General features: G+C 40.1%; 1 protein-coding gene across 10 annotated transcripts in view; it reads right to left on the minus strand.

The window, feature by feature from the left end:
* Nucleotides 1-21,205, minus strand: part of Tet2 (tet methylcytosine dioxygenase 2) — an 80,456-nt gene that overhangs the window by 12,454 nt on the left and 46,797 nt on the right. For 4 of the 10 annotated variants that reach the window (XM_029537313.1, XM_029537314.1, XM_029537315.1 and 1 more), the window contains 7 exons: nt 8,825-12,042; nt 8,576-8,674; nt 6,432-6,510; nt 5,103-5,196; nt 3,894-4,102; nt 3,114-3,137; nt 258-408 (listed from right to left, as the gene is read on the minus strand). In XM_029537313.1, coding sequence (XP_029393173.1) covers nt 258-408; nt 3,114-3,137; nt 3,894-4,102; nt 5,103-5,196; nt 6,432-6,510; nt 8,576-8,674; nt 8,825-11,996 — 3,828 coding nt within the window. In that variant the 5' untranslated portion in view covers nt 11,997-12,042. The remainder of the gene's footprint in view (nt 1-257; nt 409-3,113; nt 3,138-3,893; nt 4,103-5,102; nt 5,197-6,431; nt 6,511-8,575; nt 8,675-8,824; nt 12,043-21,205) is intronic. The other 6 variants (XM_029537317.1, XM_029537321.1, XM_029537320.1 and 3 more) reach the window with 6 other exon arrangements.

Here is a 21,205-nt window from a genome sequence, read left to right on the forward strand (position 1 = left end):
GCTTTAAGGCAAAATAAGCTCTTTTCTTCCCAAGTTGATTTTGGTCATGTGTATAGAAACCTTAGCTGACTGCCCACAGGTAGGAATAATTTGTGCTGCTATATATATTCATGATAAATTTATAAAATATTTTGTGTTAAGGGTTTAGCCAGAATATGTAGGTTCATCTGAGATGAAATTCCTTCTTGAGTATGACAGGTCATTATGCTCATTAATTCTGTATGAAAAACAGGTAATAGAATAGGAAACAAACCAACCTCTTTTGGCTCGTCTCCATGTAGCCTAAATTTCCTTGGTTTCTTGCTTCTGGCAAACTTACATCCATTATAGTACATGCTCCAAGAACAGCCAAAAGAAAAGGAGGCACCACAGGTTTCTGGATTCTCACCCTGACAACAACAGTTTCTACTGAGAGAACAAAGGACATTAGAAATAGTCTCCGACAACATCAATCGTGTGGTACTGAGCCACTTGCATGTCTTACAGAGGTAGGAATCATTTCTAACTTTTAAATGTTGACTGAGTGTACCTAGGGTTCATGTAATTGTGTAATGTGTGTCAAAGAAATCTTCATGCATTGTTTGGCCAACCCAATTTTTCTCATTTATCTTTATTGTGTTCTAAACTGTTTTATTATTGTTGTGATGATCAGTTAACTTATATTTGATGACTTATTTGTAAGTGTAGTGTTATATACACATTCTGATAAGGGGAAGAAAAACTACCAAATGTTCTATCACATTACACTGACACCTAGCCAATAAAGACAACCAAACTATTGATCTAGTTCCCTTGATGAACACAGATGAACAAAATCTTGCAAATCATATTTAGGAACATATTAAGATCATACATCCTGTTAGAGTTGGTTTCCAACTTGGCTCAACACACAAATGAAATCACATAATTCTCAAACAGACATGAACATTCCCCCACAAGAAGTGCTAAAGAAGCTAGGAATGGGAAAAACCTGTTGACATAAGGGTGATGAAGCCAGTCAACATATACTAAATGGTGACCAATTCCTTGCATCAAAAATGAGGCAAGATTATTTTTTACCACTGCCCTTCAATGCTCAGTCTTTTCAGAAAACTCCAGAATATAAAAATCAACATGCAAAAGATTTTGCAGATAGCATGTTCAAGTTTACTCCCCAGTACCCACATCGGTTAGCTCATAATTGCCTATAGGTCCAGTTCTAGGGGTGTCCTGTGGGCACTAGCACGAACATACCCAAAGATATTCACAAAAAATAAAAAAAATAAAAATTTCATGACAATGAAATTTCCTCAACTTAGCAAGGATATTCCTACACTATTACCAAATAGAAATGCGTAAAATTAACCAAAGAGGTAAATGATCTCCACAATGAGAAGTATTTGGGCATTGATATATGCAGTATTATAATGGCTGCATTGATGAAATGAATCTATAGATTCAAAGTAATTAAATTTCCAATTCCATTCTTTACACCCCTAGAAAAATCCCAAGTAAAGTAGCTAATAATCCTAAACAGAAGAGAGCAAGGCTGTATCATAACTAATTTCAAATTATACTACAGAGCCGTAGTAACAAACCACCATGGTACTTTAGAATAAGAGGCTCTAGGAACAAACCAGAGTTACAGACAGCTGACTTTTGATAAAGATATCAAGCTACAAATTTGAGAAATAACGCCTGAATAATCTACATGCAGTAGAAGTAGATCCATATCACCGCCCACTATGGACACAAGTGGAGAAACAAAGGACAAATCCTCCTGCAGCTCTCATCTCCAGAGGTGCTACCCACATCACAGTAGGTCAACCCACCTCAGCCAACCCTAGCGATAGAAAATCCCTCAGTCATGCCCAGAAATGTGTCCAACCTGATTCTAGAACTTGTCAAGTTGACAGTCATGAGGTAGTAATAACTGGGAGATTTCATGGCCCTAGAAATCTTATGTGGGGGAAAGTCTTTAGCAAATACACTTATAGGGACCAAATGTAAGATATTTAAAGAACTATAGAAACTCAATACCAAGAAAAAAAAAAGGCCCAAATTATCCAATCAATAAATAGGCTAGTAAACTGAAGAGATGGGCAATAAATGACCAACAATTATTTGAATGTGTTAAGCATCAGGGAAAAACGTATTAGTACCACTTTAGAATTATGTACACATCACGAGTCAAAATGAGCTAAGGAAACAAATGAAAGCAATGCTGTTGAGGATGTGAGCAAAGAGGAGCATATATGTATATATACACTACAGGCCAGAATGTGAACTTATGCCACTGCTGTTAGTGTGGATGCTCCTCAAATAGAATCTAAAAAGATCTGTCACTCTACAGCTATCCCACACTTGGTATCGTTTAGATTGAGGCTTAGTTTAACATGATCATCTTAGTTCCATTCATTTTCCTGAAAATAATTTCACTTTACTCAGGTTCAAAACGTTGTGGATGCATCCTGTTTTTCTCTATCCATCTGTTAGTTAGTAGTGGATATCTGTTGCATTTGCTAGCTTATAGGCGTAATGTAACAACAAGCATGGTTGTGCTTCCCTAAGTTATTTTCCTAGTTCACTAGCACTTTAGAATCTGAAGCCTGCCCTGAGACTCTATGGTAAGAAAAGTGAATTCCTCAGCAAAAAGTGTGCCACTGTGCCTTCACTTTTAAGTGTACATACACACACCTTTACCAGAATGAACAAAATAAACTGATAATCTGAAGTAGGTCATCAGAAGTTTACAAGACATAGGTTAGGAAGTGAATGAACCATTTGAATTAATCAGTAAGTGAACTTAAGAATAGATCATGAGTTTTTGTCTTTTGGGGTTTTTTTTGATCGAACTTGTCAAAAGCAAATCAGTTTCAAATGGGAGTTATGGATACCTGTATAATACAACCGAGACTGAGAAACTAAGGAACAAATATGATTAGCAGTGAGATTGGTGAACATGGCCATGATTCTTTGTGATCCCAGGAAATGATTCTGTGTGGTTAGTGGTTAGGTAGATTTTAAAAGTACAAACTCTAAATTATTTTTAGACCAACTGTGAGGAAATGTGTCAGAAGAACCTTCGTGTGCTAACTTCATGCAGGGATTCACAGTAGAGGAATAAAACGAACCTGGGTGGTGATGGCATTCTCTTCCTGCAAAGTGGACAATGTTAACCCAACAAACAGTAACAGCCATGTACTAACTACCCAGCAATAATGTATGGAGAAGCAAGTGTGACCTACAGAAACAGTGAACTAGAATAAATGGAACAATAATTTCAATTTCTACAGAACTTTTATGAATCTTGAAATGACAGATTAAAAGTTAATGTCCGGGGCTGGTGAGATGGCTCAGTGCTTAAGAGCACTGACTGCTCTTCCCGAAGGACCTGAGTTCAAATCCCAGCAACCACATGGTGGCTTACAACCATCCATAATGAGATCTGACACCCTCTTCTGGTGTGTCTGAAGACAGCAAGTGTACTTAGATATAATAATAAATCTTTGGGCCGAGCAAGCAGGGCCAGAGTGAGAGGAAGTCCTGAGTTCAATTCCCAGCAACCACATGATGGCTCACAACCATCTGCACAGCTACAGTGTACTCATATACATAAAAGAAATGAATCAATTTTTTTAAAAGTCAATGACCCGAATCCCAAAATGGTATCTTACTAAAATGGTAGCCATATTAATATGGAGTGTCCAAGTTGGCATAAGAACTAGAATAGAAATGGTAAAACCAAAGCCACCTAGATCTTACCAGAAATGGCTCCGGAACATGACTCCCTACGGTCGAAGTGGACCATAAGCATTCACTGTCCTGACTATGAAATAAACACGTGACCCCCACTTTATCAATATACAAATTCAAGCCCCTCTGGAGAATGGAAAAGGTCTAAACCCACTTACGTTTCATTCTGAGAACAGCGACGATTGGTGCATACGCCACATTTACCCAGGATATCTGTAAGTTCTGAGTAGAGTTCTGACGCGAGAAGCTTGGGGATTCCGTCCCACAACATGATAGCAATTACCATCACCGCAGTCTCACAAGTGTGGTTAGGTCGCACTCGTACCAAACACAGTAGTTTCTCCTCCTCACTCGATCGCCGATATACCTGTGGGGATCAACAACCCACACAAACAGCCCCACCCACCCAAAACAGAACAAGGGTCAATTGGAGCCAATACTTGCAAATGCACAGTTTTTCATATCTGGATCAAAATAACCAACTGCAATTCCTCTTTTATTGCCCAACTATAGAGTGGGAGCCTAACCAACTGTCAAAAAATATAAAAGAAAGCCGGGCGTGGTGGCGCACACCTTTAATCCCAGCACTCGGGAGGCAGAGGCAGGTGGATTTCTGAGTTCGAGGCCAGCCTGGTCTACAAAGTGAGTTCCAGGACAGCCAAGGCCATACAGAGAAACCCTGTCTCGAAAAACCAAAAAAACAAAACAAAACAAAAAAACAAAACAAAAAAAAAACCAAAAAAAAAAAAAGAAAAGAAAAAGAAAAAGAAAAAAAGAAAGAGTACAAAATTACTCATCAATGGTTAGCAGACCATACCTGGCACAGTGGACAGTTAAATGTAACCTCTTATAGTAAGAACTACAGAGAAGACATGCAGGGTCTTAGCTGAAGGCTTTCTTCAAGTGGCACTATAAATACTAACCTGGTGTTTAAAAGATTAAAAACTGTTTCTTCACAGTCTAAGGACTATTCTTTAGATCAGTGGCTTGACCTTCCTATAGCTGTGCCTCTTTAATACAGTTCATTGCTCCTTCATATCTGTAATCCTGCTACGGTTATGAATAATAACGTAAATATCCATGTTTTTCAATAGTCTCAGGTGACCCCTGAGGAAAAAAGTCATTACTTTTGCACAAGGGGTCACAACCCGGAGTTGAGAACCACTGCTTTTGACCTCAAAATTATTTCAGTTTAATGGTTTGTTCATGATTTCAGAACCCTCTGCCTTTAGAACACAAGGGTAAACACAGTAGTACATACATGAGCCTTCCAACTGGCAATGCTCTTTGGCAAGAATTGGGCAAGCCAGTTCCTGAGGTTAGATAGATGAAATGACTGAGCAAGATCACACACGAGGTACACTTACCCATTTAGCAATAGGACATCCCTGAGAGCTCTTGCCTTCTTTACCAGTATATATGACTTTTTCAATCCTAATAGCTTTTCCCTTCTCTCCATACCTTAAAGAAACACATACTATTATTAGATGACTTCAAGAAGCAATAAAGCCATTTGGACATTTAAGTTTTTTTTTTCCTGCAACCACATCTGAATAAAGGATTTAATTTACTTTAAAAAAAAAATTGGTCTAAGCCAAGGGTAATGCACAATAGTCTTAAGTCTTTTCTTCAGTATCCAAGTATACCAGAAATTGTAATGGATTTTTCTGTAATTATTTGTTGGATGAAAAGTATTGGGAAAGATATTTCTATATACAAAGTAATAAAATGAGTTTGCTAAATTCAATTCTTGAAACTATTTGATTTTCATGCTTTACTAAATTTCTTACAGCTTGGATAATTGTAATTTTTTAGAAAGCTTGTGTGTGGTTTTTTTGTTGTTGTTTGTATTTTGTTGTTGTTTTTGCTTTCTCTGTTTAACTCTGGCTGTCCTGCAACTCACTCTGTAGACCAGGCTGGCCTCCAACTCAGAAATCTGCCTGCCTCTGCCTCGCAAAAGCTTGTGTTTCTAGCTATCTTGGAAAAGTTAGAATTCTAGAAACAGATTGTATTCTTGGTGTGCCAAAGTGATGTGTAATGTTAACAAAAGAAAACTGGGTAGCTCTGGCAGGGTACCATGGCTGGGGGTGAGCTACATAGTGAATTTCTACATAATAACTTTGTGAAGCACATGATTTGAAAATAAAGCCAAGAATATTATATACTGCCCATACAATGCAAATACATTTTAAAAGCTCTGTTAATGGCCCAGATTCCTTCATTCAGAGCTCAGTCTACAAGAAAAGCCAATTCAACATACAGAAATGAAATGTAGATACCAAGGACTGACAGTTTTCAAGTCTCTCAGTCAGTAAGAGAAACAACTCATTTGCAAAGCTAACTCAGTGGTTTTCACTCAGACTGCTTCCAGTCATTTCTTCTTGGACACACTATCAAGTAGGGAGGAGCAAGCCAAGTGAGGTCACACTTTGTAACCTGTGCCAGCACTCTCATGCAGGTTGATTTGTTTGTGCCTGGATTTTTCCAGCATCCATGTGCCAGCTGAGTGACTATTTGTCCTGTCAAATATTGTGACTGTAATGAATAGCAGTGTATTGGGTTGGCAACCCTGGAATAGCTAATCCTACTGATAATTACTTGATTTACACTTGTTTACTGTGCTGTGTGGGGAACTGGAAAAACTGCTGTATACAGAGGATGCACATTAAGCTGCCCTGTGCCTTTGAGTTAATTACCTTTCTTCCATGAGTGTTCTAATAGCTGCCACATCAGGACCAGCTCCTAGATGGGTATAATAAGGAGCTTCATCTTTGTCTGTTGAGATAATAGAAGATTATTTTAGAATTCAATTATACCAAATATTAAGGCTACATCCAAAGATTACTCTCCAGTTGTATATTAATGACCCTAAGTAACTTTAATTTTTTTTCTTTAGAGTACATTGATGGTTTTTTTCTACTAGAAAATGTGCCAAGACAAGTAATACAGACTATTGGAAATACATACTACATTTCATTTCAAGATACAGAACCAAACAATAAAGGAATTAAAATATATTATATGTAATAAACTACAACACAGTTTTTTAAGCAGGAAAAAAAAGCTTTTCTTTGGTTGGGTTTTTTTTTAATGAGTTCTGTTTCCTTAGGGAATATGGGCTTGTATAGATATTTTGCCAGCTTTTGATTTAATTTTGTGGAATCTGTCTAGAATATCATCCATTTCATCTAAAGTTTTCAGTTTTGTTCATAGACAGGTTGTTCAATGGAATAGAATTGAAGATCCAGAAATAAAACTACAGACTTATGGACACTTGATCTTTCACAAAGAAGCCAAAACCATCCAGTGGAAAAAGACATTTTCAATTAATGGTGGTCAATATGTAAAAAATGAAAAGATTCATATTTGTCACCTTGTACAAAGCTCAAGTCCAAGTGTATCAAGGACCTCAACATAAAACCTGATACACTGAATCTAATAGAAGAGAAAGTGGGAAAGAACCTCGAACTCATGGGCACGGGGGCAGGAGGATTTCCTATACAGAACTCCAATGGCTCAGGCTCTAAGATCAAGAATTGATAAATGGAAACTCATCAAACTGAAAACCTTCTGTAAGACAAAGGACATAGTCAATAGAACAAATCAGCAACCTATAGATGGGGAAAATTTTTTCACTAACCCCACATCTGATAGAGGGCTAATATCCTAAATATATAAAAGAAGATAACCTCCAAAAAAAACCAACAACCTAATAAAAAATATGGGGTATAGAACTAAACTGAGAATTTACAATAGAGAAGCACTTAAAGAAATGGTCAATGTCCTTAGTCATCAGGAACTACAAATCAATATGATCCATTCCACCCAACACCAATCACCTCAGGTGACTGCATATGTTGGCGAGAAAGAGGTTGCATATGTGGAGAAAGAGGAACACTCCTCCATTGCTGGTGGGATTGTGAACTAGTACAACCACTCTGGAAATCAATCTAGCGGTTCCTCAGAAAAATTGGAAATAGATCTACCTGAAGACCCAGCTATACCACTCCTGGGCATATACCCAAAAAATGCCTTACCTTGCCACAAGAGCACATACTCAACTATATTCATAGCTGCCTTATTTGTGATAGCCAGAAGGTGGAAACAACCGAGATGTCACACACCGAGATGTCACACAATGGAAGAATGGATACAGAAAATGTGATTCATTTTACACAATAGAATGCTATATTCGGCTATCAATGAGGACATCATGAGTTTTGCAGGCAAACAGATGGAACAAGAAAATATCATCCTTGAGGTATCTCAGACCCAAAAGACATGCATGGTATGTACTCACTAATAAGTGGATCTAAGGGGGAAAAAGTACAGAATAACCATGATACAATTCACAGAATTCAAGAAGGTTAACAAACCAAAGGGACCAAGGGAGGCCGCCTCAATCACGGGAGATCGAAGAAAGTAAAGAGCTGTGGGGAGGGAACTGTGTAAGAGGGTAGGGGGAGGGGCAGAAGAAAAGGGGAACATGATCAGGTATTAGAGGGAGGGGGGAAAGCAGGAGTGACGCCCCAAGTGCCAGCAGATGTGGGAGGTGAGAGAATCTCAAGACTCAAAGACCTTAGATAGAATGCCCAACAGTGGGAGAGGGAACTTGTAGAATCGATCTACCTTCAGTAGAAAGACAGAGCAGCAAGGAGGGATGGGGTTTCCATCCCTGTCCAAAACTCTGACCCAGAATTGTTCCTGTCTCAAAGGACTGCAGGGCCAAGAATGGAGAGAAGCCTGAGGTAAAGGAGGTCCAGCGATTGGCCCAAACTGTGATCCATATCAATGGAAGGCTCCAAGGCCTGACACTATTACCCTGCTTACAGACACGAACCTTGCTTGGCTGCCTTCTGAGCCCTTGATTCCTCAGGGAGTGGGGAGGCCTGGAGCTGTGTGGAGTTTTGTGGGACCGTACTCGTGGAGGGTGCCTGGACTGTAAAAAGATTAAAAGATTAAAAAAAAAGAAAAAAAGAAAAAAGGAAAATGGGTCCCAGACTCCAGCATAAGAAAGAAGAAACATACATGAAGATAATTAGCTAACTCTGGCAAATACCATGTGCTTCAGTATGTTACTAGCATGTACCTGGATTGCATCCTTGACATCCGTTATTCTGATTCTGTACACCAGGAGTATCTGATTCTGAAACATCGTTGAGAACAGAACAAGCTGTTCTCTTGGTTGCCTGAGGCTCTGCAGCTTGGATGTGGTTCTCTGATTCTGCAGCATAGATATTTGTTTGCACTTTCACATGTTTCTGTGACTTTAGAGTCAGAGCCTTATAGTCACAGAGTGACTTGAGCTGAAATTGCTTCAGGTGCTGCTCCATAGTCTCAATGATGCTCTTTGGCTGCCCGTTGTCACAGCTTAGAGAGGGCATCTCTTGCTTTATCCTTCTAGACATATTCTCTTGTGGCGGTGACAAGGGGCATTTAGAGGAAGAAGGTTTGGATCCAGGCTCAATCTTGATTGGCCTATGCATCTGGTTATGACCAGACTGGGATTGTTGTATTTGCTGCTGTTCTTGCTTCTGTAAGAGAAGCCACCTTAAGGCAGCATGCTTCTGAGTGTCCTTCTGAGGAGGGGTCTGTGTGTGACTTCCTCCTTGCTCAGGCACAGGGAGTGCCTTTGCTTGATTATGCACCAAATACCTCTGGTGAGCTGCCTCAGCTGGTGGAGCTGGAGACTCACCCTGGCTTCTGTCTTTAAGCCCCTGTAAAGCTTGCTGAGGCATCTGCGCTTGTTCCTGAAAGCACCTGTGATGAATGTCCTGATTTGGAGTCACATTATTCGGGAAACACTGCATGTTCTGCAGGTTTGGGGCCTTATTTCCTACAGGATGTCGAACTTGTTCTCGCTCAGAAGCCGGGTGTATGTCATTTGAACAGAGAATCTGTAAGTTGCTTGAATTTGGTGTTAAGATTTTCAAATAGGGAAAATTTTTATTTATATTCTGTACTTGTTCCAACCCCCCCTGGGTATTGTGAGTTTGGAAATTACTTGATTTGGAATACTGATTTTCGCCACAAAAGCTTTCTTCCACTTTCATCTGGCCAAAGCATGAGCCTTCTCTTTGCTTATCATTGCTACCTTGGAGATGAGGGAAAGTCTGAGGCGTGTGTTCTTTATTCTTCTTCTGTAACTGCTGCTGCTGCTGCTGCTGCTGCTGCTGCCAGATTTGAGGAGGGAAATTTGAGTTCTGGGATGCTTGTGTTTGTGCTGCCTGCTTGTGAGGAGTGTGTTGTAAAAAGCCTGATAATTGTTGAGTCTCTGTGGCCTGTTGACTCAAATGCTTATCAGTGGAAGGATTTACTCTTTGCTGGAAATGATACTGAGGAACACGCAGTGCGTGCAGGTGAGCCTCAGGTGACAGATCTGTCCTGGGGATGCACTCCTGGTATGAAGTTTTCTGGAACTGAAGATGTTGGTCCCCCATCCCTGGAGAGGGTCCTTGATTCATTTGCACTTGGTACATTTGTGCCTTCTGTTCTGGCTGAACTGTTTTCTGGATGTAAGGTAGCCTTTGGAATCCTCCTGGCATGTTGAAATTGCCAGTGGACTGTTTGGAGCTCCTCTGATTGGCAGGGCTGGTCTGAGAGTGGAGGACTGAGTGCAAGGATATATCCTTGCATTTTGTCTGATGGAGTGCTTCATGCAAATTCGAGGGCTTCAGTTCTATCCAGCCAGGGGCTGCCTGTACAGAGCCTTGCGTCTGTTTCCCGTTTGCATCCTTCGGAATCTCTTGCTCCCTGTGCCCCATCACATATTGGCTACGTTCTTGTAAACCTCCACCGTGGCCATGATTTGGCAGGTAATACATGAGATAATCTGACATTTTTCTTGATTTTTCAGGGCACGGTGAGACACAATCATTCTGATGCTGTTCTGAAAGCATCAAGGGGGGGTTGGTTGTATGTACAGATGGATTCAGACTCTGGCTAGATGACGTCTTGGGTTGATGGTCTATTTTCCCTTCCCTTAAAAGAGTTAGGTTGCTTCGGTTGGGGCAGTGATGGTGTTCTTCCAAAGCTACATCATTCAGAGCGCCTTTTCCTTCTGAAGGAGGCTGAAGAACAAGATGGGGAGCAAGAAGTGTTTGTGATGGTGGGGTCACGGGAGTGGGAGAGATGGAATCTTTAGGGAACATTGAGCTTTGCCTGAAGTAAGCACCATTGGTTTCCTTTTGCTTTGAATACTGTTCAGAGCTGCCGTGAGAAGCTTGCAAATCCCGGTCGGAACTAGGGTAGTATTCTTCAGCAAATAGCTCCATGCTTCCTTGGATGGTTTTGTTTTCTGCACGAGATGGGCCTATCTCCAAAGCTGACCTTTGTTGCTGTTCTGCTTTCTGAAAAGGAGAGGTACCCGGTACTCCAGCTGGTTTACTGGCATTATCAGCATCACAGGCCTTAGTCACCATTGCAGCTGGCTCTGGAGGCAGCTGCGAGCTTGAGGTCAGGGAGAAATTGATCTGCGCTGAGGTAAGCGATGGTTGAGGGATCTCGTGGGATGACTCGAGAGCAGCCCGACTGCTAGGGGCGTTTTTATGAGATGTGGTACTCTGCACGACAATGGAGACACAATCTGGATAACACTGTGTTTTTTCCCGGAGTTCGCCACCTGTGTTCTCCTCAGAATGGGCAGAAACTGTAGCACCATTAGGCATTAGCACAACCTTGTTTTTAAGTAATGTAATGCTCCTGCCTTTTTCCCCTTCCTGCTCCTTGGGGATCTGAATTTCAACTCCATTGTAGTTCCATGTTGGGAAAGCATCTGTGTCTGCACCTGCACTTTCCTGGGCGATGGAGGTCACGGGCTCTCCACTGTCACTTATTCCGGAGACATTTGGCTGACTGCTGCTTTTACCAGGGTGTCTTTCTTGGCTTTCCCCGAAGATATTGCTTTCTCCCTTAGCTTTTTGGTCTAGTTTCAATATCTTGCTTGGATGGAGCCCAGAGAGAGATGGTTCGCTGACTGTGCGTTTTATCCCTCCATTCTGTAAGCACCTGGAATACCCTCTGTCTTCATGTGGACTCTCATGACTGCTCTGGCTGCCTTTCATGTGGGGTATTCCATAACAACTTTGGGAAGACTGCCACTTGGTGTCTCCATTTACTTCTGGATGAGGTCTCTCTGCTAATGGGCTTCCATTCTGGAGTTTGACAGCCAAGGGTTCCGTATGGCCGATGGGAGAAGGTGATGCAATCAGGAATGAACTCGGTCTGGTGCCCTCAGCATGGGTGGTTCTGTCCTGTTCCATCAGGCTTGCTTCGGGGCCATCCACAAGGCTGCCCTTTGAATTAATCCTAAAGACACAGAAAAAAAAAAAATCAACAGCATTACAGTAACACCAATACCTAGATCTAGCGATCAGATGCTAATTCTCATCTTTTAGCTACTCTCTTGTCTTCCCTGCATGGAGCAAAGGAAGAATGGGATGGAACCCAGCTGTTTCTACCTCCCCAGTAACTCATGCGAGAAAAATCCTTTTCCTTAGCCCTTGCTGAGCTGTCTGTCATGTTGCTTCCTTTGTGTTCCTGGAATCATCTCCATTAACGCAGCATCAGCTCTCTTATCTCATAATCCCCAGAACAGCTTCTGAAACTGGATCCTCAAGTTCTTCAAGGCTGCCTCAAATTTGTTATCTATCAGAAGATCAGAAAGAATGTTCTAGAGTCTAATTCTGCTATCTTTTCCTCTTTACCATACTTGATTGGCTCTGATAGGCCTGTAGCAATTCTTTAACAAATTCTTTAACAGGGAATCTCCTTTCATGTCAGTGATATCAGTGTATACTACGTGGTGATGGGGTGAAAGGTACAGCTTAAAGAAACCCCTGAGCTAGGGATGTGACAGTGTGAGGTGATTCCTGCAGCGTGCAGGAAGCTCTCCCCAGGTTCAGCATTCAGTTTGAAACAAATACACACAACTCTGACCATCTTCAAGGGTGCCACTTCTAGGTCATTTTTCCACAGATGCAGGTGAAATGACTCAACACACAAAGACACTTGTCACCAATGCTGATGACTTGAATTTGATTCCCTCCAGCACCCAAATGAGAGAGGTGAACTCCTACAAATTGTCCCCTGAGCCCTACATGCCCATCATGGCATGTATGTATGTATGTATGTATGTATGTATGTATACACACACACACACACACACACACACACACACACACACGACAGGTAAATGTAATTTTAAACCTTGCAAAACCTAACAATTGGTCTCAGATGCAAATATGCATCTTCCCTATTTTTCAGTTCATAGTTTAGCAATGACATCCATGTTGAATGGCTAATCCAGTTCATTTGCCCAAATGTACTCTCACACGTACACACCTAAAGAATAATAAAAAAAAAAATGTTTAGTTCATAAAACTTCTCCATTCATCTAGTTATTTTTTTTTGTCCCACTACTTATTTAAAGGTATTCACAATAGGGAAGGGCACTCTTAGGTCTGGACTAAAACAGTGTATGTTAGATAATTACTTACCTTTTAGACAAGACAAATGAAGCAGAGGAGTAATATAGAAATGCTGAAAAGCAACACTGAAGTTATCAGATTTACCAGGACATGGTTTTTTTACACTTTTATTTCCAACATAGGCAGGAGGATCTAAGTTCCATGACAGCTTGGTCTATCATGAGTTCCAGGCCATCTAGAGCCATATGGTGAGACCCTGCCTCAATAGTAAGACTGGGTACACTGTTCAATGAAGAGAACCAACTGAAATGCTGTCATGGTTTAAAGATTTAGTAAAGTACAAAAAAAAAAAAAAAAACCAAAAAACAAAAAAAAACACCACACAAAAATAAGTATAGCTTCAAAATCTAAAGTCAATCCGAAGGTTTGACAATTATATTGCAGTTATAACAGGGTAAGTAAAGTCCAAAGACCTATGTGCTGTAAGATGCTGTGGGCAAGAGGGGTGGAGGGATGGTGGGAAAATACAGGACATAGGTGATGCTCTGAAAGTGGAGCAGTGGCCTGTGGGGTCCCCAGGTGTCCCTCTAGTGCTCACCTGGATCCTGTCTGCTAACATTCAGAATGGCTACATGGAGCTCTATGGCTATCCCAACAATTTACATGACTTATTGATGAACTTACATGGTTCCTAAACTTCTGCTGAAAAGAATGCCTGGACTTGCTTAACAAATATGAAACAGCTGACCAAAAAGCAGCTGAAGAGCACTGAAGGGAAGAGAGCATTGCTCAACTGCCTTTATACCTTAATTATGTGCATTACTTAAAGTTTAAAACCAATTCTTCTTATTAGACAAGTGATGTCTCTTTCTATGTGGCTTACCTCCTTCCGAACTTGAAAGGACAGGAGACTGACATCATACCAAACACAGTAGACATGAGTACATGGTCACAGACAACTATTGCACCCTTGATATGACTAAGTCTAACTTGAAATGTGCCATAGAGTGAAAAGGGGCACCGAAATCTCAATTCTAAAGAAAATCCACAGCAGGCTAGGGATGTAGTTCAAGTACGGTGCTGTCTGGCATGTATAGAGCCCTGGCTTCAATCCCCAGCACTGCATTAACTAGGCAGCAGGCATATGCATAGAATCCTAGTACTCCAAAGAACAATCAGGAGGCCAAGGTTGTTCTCAGTGGCACAGTAAATTCAAAACCAACCAGGCTTAAAGACAATAACATTTATTTTCACTTTTTGAAATTTTAGCTTCCATGACATCATATTTTTATAGGTAGTTCTGGGTTTGAGTAGTAAGGAAATTGGGAGAAAGAGTTGAGGGGAGGGAAGGAAGAGACAGAAAAAGTTTAAAATTAAAAATTTTAAAGGTGCATTCTTTTGGCTGTACATCCAGTTCACATATAGCAATCAAGTGTTATTACTTACAGCCATGTATAGTAACATGTGTATAGTTCTGGTGTTAAAAAATCTGCAGGCTCTGTATACAGTGTCCTACCTAATTGAAGTACATTCAAGACCTTACTCTATTATGATCTACTCCACATAATTTAACATATTTTAAAGTGTCAAAGTGCTGGAGAGATGGCTCAGCAGTTAAGAGCACTGGCCGCTTGCTCTTCCAGAGGTCCTGAGTTCAATTCCCAGCAACTACTTGGTGTCTCACAGCCATCTGTAATAGAATCTGACGCCCTCTTCTGGTGTGTCTGAAGACAGCTACAGATGTGTGTGCGTGTGTGTGTGTGTCTGTCTGTCTGTCTGTCTGTCTCTCTCACTGTGTGTGTGTATGTATGTATGTGTGTAAATTAAAAAGAATTTATTTCCTGGGCACAGCAGTGGATGAGGAAAGCTAATGGCTAACCTTTTAAAGGAAGTCCAGGGAACTTGGGACACTGTCCTTGATAGCTACTGACTGGTTAGGTCCTGAAAACAACCTATCCTTTCAGAGGATGGAAAAGGAAATATTGCCCTTGGCTTTATTATGTCCTAAGCCATCCCTTTTGCACGGATGTTATAGGATCCTGTATCTATTTGAACAGTACCTTCAAACACGCAGGCTTTGGTCTTATTTCCAGTAGAGAGAATGAAGAGCTGCCATGCTATAGTTATCTGGCTCATGCAGGTTTTCTTAAGCTGACATAAAGTCGTCGTTGTTTAAGACAGGGAGACTCTGTGGTTTGTATTTGACCTATTTACCTAATAGTTAAGATATTGGGTTATTTTTCAAATTTAAATGACTGTAAAACAAGTATCCATTCCCAAATAACTATAAACTTCTGCTGGAGTTATTTTTGCATGGTTTTCCTCAGTCCACTTCCTATTACTAAGAGCATAGGGTTGGGCAGGTTAGAGATGCTTATTTTGGCTCTTTATTCTCAAGTGGAGCAGACTTCCTGCTGTTTGTGTCTAGGGGCGGTCCAGGCCATGATGACAGAGACAAGAGTGTGTGTGCTGCTCTCTTTTCTATAAAGCCCCCATCCCTAACACCTGAGTTGGACCCCAAAGCCTCTGAAAGTTGTCATTTGACCCACACTCACATGAGGATCCTACCCCTGATCCCAATTTTAATCACTTCTGGATGCCCTGCGTCTAAATACCAAGCCCCTATCAGTTCCTTGCTGAGGATTAAATCTCAACCACATTTTACAGGAGGAGGAAAAATTGTCACATTTCCTTTCCCAGTTGAAAATAACAGACACGGGTTTCATTTATTATCTGCTTAGAAGTGAACTGATGAGATTAGATACTTCTAAAGTAATGTGATTACTGGAGATTTATAGATGGTACCGTCATTTATTTATTATACCTATGTTTGTTTGCTACATGAAGAAAGTTGTCATGATTACTAAGGAATGTTATCATCAGAATTACTATTATTCTGAGGCAGGGTCTCTCTGGAACCAATGATGGCAGTCACACCTAACTTGGAAAGCATTTTTTATAAGAGGGATTAGCGAAAGTCACTTATGAGGATATTGGCCAATGAAAATTAGGGTACCACTTTTCAAAATGGATTCACACACACACACACACACACACACACACACACACACGCAGGGAAGTATAGGCCAAAGGTCCCTTGAGAAACTTGTAAAGTTTGACTAGTTAAGCTTCCCATGGGTACTTCAGATCTCACATAGTAACAGCTATACTTAAAACAAATAACTCATTTTAAACATATTACACTTAAGACTCATGGCTAACTGCAAGCTGTTGAAGTCTATCATAAATTTTTGTTAGGAATTAATACCTAGGGTTACTTAAATCAAGCCCACGCTCCCTGAGCCCCACATATATTTGGTGGTAGTCATTCTGCCTGTCAGAATTGTGCTGATAAAGAGCTCAGAGTCACAGAATGACATTTTACCTTTTAAAGACTGCAAGGGCTTTAAAATGGCATTTAAATGAGATGGCATGTGATCCAACTGTCCTAAAGATGCATGGAGTGTTTCAGAGAAGCAGGAAGGACCCCATTGTTCTCCCACTGTACATATGTGAATACTGAGAAACTGGATCCTACTGGGACATGCAGCTCTCTGAAGCCCTTCCCATCACAGAATACAAAGGAAAACACAGTTTAGGGAGATTTTTACTTTAAGTGCATATTTTATTCTTATTTGAGCCTATCTGCAGGCTTCTTATCAATACTCTGAAAGGCAGTTTGCTACATGTCTATGGGCCTGTAGTTATTAACAGGATTAAGAACATTTGTTCATCTTTAACCAGGGTCTAGCTTCCTTACGTGGCCTGAAATAAATAAAATATACAACACTTAGAATATGAAATGTGAAGTTCCTGTGGATTATTCTGACAGTTTGTTGAATTGAAGAGTTCCCCCCTGCCACACTGTGATTGCTAGCGTTACAGGTGTGAACCACTGTAGCGGCTGTTGCTCCTACCCTAAAATATAAACAAATACAAGGTTGGGTTCAGAAGTTTGAGTAACTTATTATTCACGGGCTGGAGAGGTGGCTTAGCAGTTAAGAGCACTGGCTGTTCTTCTGGGACTGGGGTTTAATTCCTGGCACCCACTGGGGAGGTCAGAACTATTTCCAAGTCAGCTCCAGATATATATGTGTATAGGTCAAACACCCATGCACAGTTTAAAATGACATCATTTAGAACCCACTCCCCATATCTTTATAATTACCTGCTTATTCAAGTAGCCTACTATTCCTCACAATGACTGGCTGTCTGAGGAACCAAATGTATGTTATATCAACTATAAATATGCCCCCTTTTGTTGTTGGAAAGCTTAAGGGTAAAATTATAAGAAGAAATGTGCCACCATTCCATGATATCAGCTAATTGTACAGACTTTACAAAGCATGTTTATGCTGAGTGTGGAGGCACATCCTTTATAAACTTGGCACTCAAGAAGCAAAGGCAGGTGGATCTGAGTTGAGAGGCCACTCTGTCTACAATAGTGCATTCCAGGACAGTCAGGGCTATGCACAGAAACCTTGTCTAAAAAAAACAAAACTAGCAGTGGCACAGGTTCCTTCCAGTCTGGGCCGGAGCCCTGAGCAGACCTTGGGCCTGAGATCTGCAGCCAGTCCTAACACCCAGAGGAAGCTCCACTGCCAGGCACTCTAACACACCCAGGATCCCAGGAGCTTGGTCACACCAGAATCTCAGGGTCCCAGAGGCAGCTTTACTTCCAGGAGCTCTGACACACCCAGGATCTCAGGATCACAGAGACTGCTTGACTCTGAAGAGTTCTGACACAGCCAGGGTCATAGAAAGGACAGGCTCCAGTCATATATAGGGAGGACAGGTAGCGCTAGTGAGAACCAGATGGTGGAAGGCAAGAGTAAGGACATAAGCAACAGAAACCAAGGTTACTTGGCATCATCAAAACCCAATCTCCCAACATAGCAAGTCCTGGATACACCATCACACCGGAAAACCAAGATTCAGATCTAAAATCACTTCTCACAATGATAATAGAGAAATTTAAGATGGACATAATAACTCTCTTAAAGAAATACAGGAGAACACAGGCAAACAGCTAGAAGCCCTTAAAGAGGAAACACAAAATCCCTTAGAGAATTACAAGAAAACACAATTAAACAGGTGAAGGAAATGAACAAAACCATCTAAGATCTAAAAATGGAAATAGGAACAATAAAGAAATCACAAAGGGAGACAGCCCTGAGTTAGAAAACCTCGGAAAGAGATCAGGAGTCATAGATGCAAGCATCACCAACAGATTATAAGAGACAGAAGAGAGAATCTGAGGGACAGAAGACACCATAAAAAACATTGACACAAAAGCCAAAGAAAATGCAAAAGGCAAAAAGCTCCTAACCCAAAACATCCAGGAAATCCAGGACACAATGAAAAGAACAAAGCTAAGGATAATAGGTATAGAAGAGAGCAAAGATTCCCACCTTAAAGGGTCAGTAAATATCTACAACAAATTACAGAAGAAAACTTCCTAACCTAAAAAAAGAGATGCCCATCAACATATAAGAAGCCTACAGAACTCCAAATAGGCTGGACCAGAAAAGAAATTCCTCCTGTCACATAACACCAAATTCACTAAACAAAGAATATTAAAAGCAGAAAGGGAAAAACGTCAAGTAATAAAGGCAGACCTATCAGAATTACACACCAGAGACTCTGACAGCTAGAAGATCCTGGGCAGATGTCATACAAACACCCTAAGAGAACACAAATGCCAGCCCAAGCTACTCTCAATTACCATAGATGGAGAAAACAAGATATTCCATGTCAAAACCAAATGTATACAATATCTCTCCTCAAATCTAGCTTTACAATGGATAACAGATGGAAAACAAAAATACAAGGAGGGAAACTACACCCTAGGAAAAAAAGTAATTTTTCAACAAACCCAAAAGATAGCCACACAAACATAATTCCGCCTCTAACAAAAATAACAGGAAGTAACAATCACTTTTCCTTAGTATCTCTTAATATCAGTGGACTCAACTCCCCAATAAAAAGACATAGACTAACAGATCAGGACCCAGCATACTGCTGCATACAGGAAACGCACCTCAGTGACAAAGACAGACACTTCCTCAGTAAAAGGTTGGAAAGCAATTTTCCAAGCAAATGGTCCCAAGAAACAAGCTGGAATAGCCATTCTAATATGGAACAAAATAGAAAAAGATGCATAAAAGTTGGGGTCATAGACAGATGCACTTAGCACTTAAAACTAACAAATACTGCTCTAGGACTAATTGGCTATTCTGGGTCTTTTGTTGTTCCATATCTAATTGAGGATTTTCTATTTATGTGAAGAAAGAGATGAGGATGTTGATTATGATTTCATTATATCAGTAAATTGTTTTGGTAGGAAAGTCTTTTTTCATGTTAATTCTATCAAGCAATACACTTGAGAGGTCTTCAAATTCTTGTATGTTTCTTAATCTCTTTCTTCACACATTTTAAAGTTTTCATTGTGGAAGTTTACCTCTTTTGTTATGTATATTCTAAATATTTTATTTTATTTGAGAAACTGGGAAGAGGAGTGTGTCCATGATCTCTTTCTCAGCATGCTTGTTACTTATGTATTAAGACTGGTAAATTTTATAAGTCAATTATGTATCATAACACTTTGCTGAAATTACTGATAATTTCTAATTTGTAGTCAAATTTTGGGAACATAAGAATATAATCTTCAATTGAAAATAATTTGACTTAATATTTTCCCATTTGTATCCCTTCTCTTGCCTTATTGCTCCAGCTAATGCTTCCATCACATTATGGATGGGCAGTTCCGAGAGTGGGCAGTCCTCTCCCATTCCTGATTTTAATGGGGCTTATTAATGGCTTTATTCATTTAGGATGATATTGGCCATGAGTTTGTCATATGTAACCTTTATTATGTTGGAATATTTTTCCTACAGTCGTACTTGTTCTAGGGCTTATATTAAGAATGCATGTTGAGGCCGGGTAGTGGTGGCTCACGCCTTTAATCCCAGCCCTTGGGAGGCAGAGGCAGGCNGATTTCTGAGTTCGAGGCCAGCTTGGTCTACAGAGTGAGTTCCAGGACAGCCAGGGCTACAGAGAAACCCTGTCTCAAAAAAAAAAAAAAAAAAAAAAAAAAAAAAAAAAAAGATTGAATTCTTATCAAAAACTTTTACTTTTCTTTTTCTTTTCCTTTTTTTTGCTTACATTAAGATGATCATATGATTCTTATATTTTTTTGTCCATGTACTTGGTTTATTAATTTATTTCTTATATGTTAAAAAATAAAATCAAAGAAAAAAAGTATCTTCATTGAAAATACATCTCTTGATTGATAGTGAGCATTTAACAAGAAAGGGTTTCAGCAGTCACAGTTCTCCTATGAGTTTAATTTTGTACTTTCTCCTGCCTGTGACAATAATTATGAATTCAAGTCACATCAACAGCATCTGTGAAACAATTACTGCACGGAGGGCTGAGTCTGCAGTCTAATCCATCATAATTATGACAGTCCTCTTTCAAGACACTATGATGCATGACTTAAAAATAGCACATTAGCGCGCAAATGGATCAGCATCTCATTTCACCAATGTGCATTTAGTGCTGTAATGTAGCCCAGCACCGTTTGACTTTCTCTGAATCATTCAGATGATAGCCATATCTCTCACCATAGAAAACTGCAGATGGTGCTCAAAATTTGGAGGGCTTTTTGTTTCCGTTTTTTTGGCTTACTGGTCTTGTACAATGGTATGTATTTCTAGCTCTAAAAGTAAAAATACACTTACACAAGAAGTACATACAATAAGGCAGTAGTTTTTCCTATAAATACTTTCACTATATACTAATAGCACACACACACACACACACACACAGTCAGTGAATCATGTTTGTATGTGAATTTATCCAGATTAATGGAGGGAGGTAAATACTTATAGCTACTAACGGGCAGGGAATGTATCTACTTTAAAGTCCATGTCCCAGAATCAACTTTAGACAATCATTGTTTGTCACCCTGTTATTTCCAGCGACAAACTTTATTCTTTTTGATAAACGCATTGATTTTTGGTTTTGAGACAGACTTTCTC

The sequence above is a fragment of the Mus pahari genome, chromosome 4 (genome assembly GCF_900095145.1).
Source record: "Mus pahari chromosome 4, PAHARI_EIJ_v1.1, whole genome shotgun sequence".
Classification (NCBI taxonomy): Eukaryota; Metazoa; Chordata; class Mammalia; order Rodentia; family Muridae; genus Mus; species Mus pahari.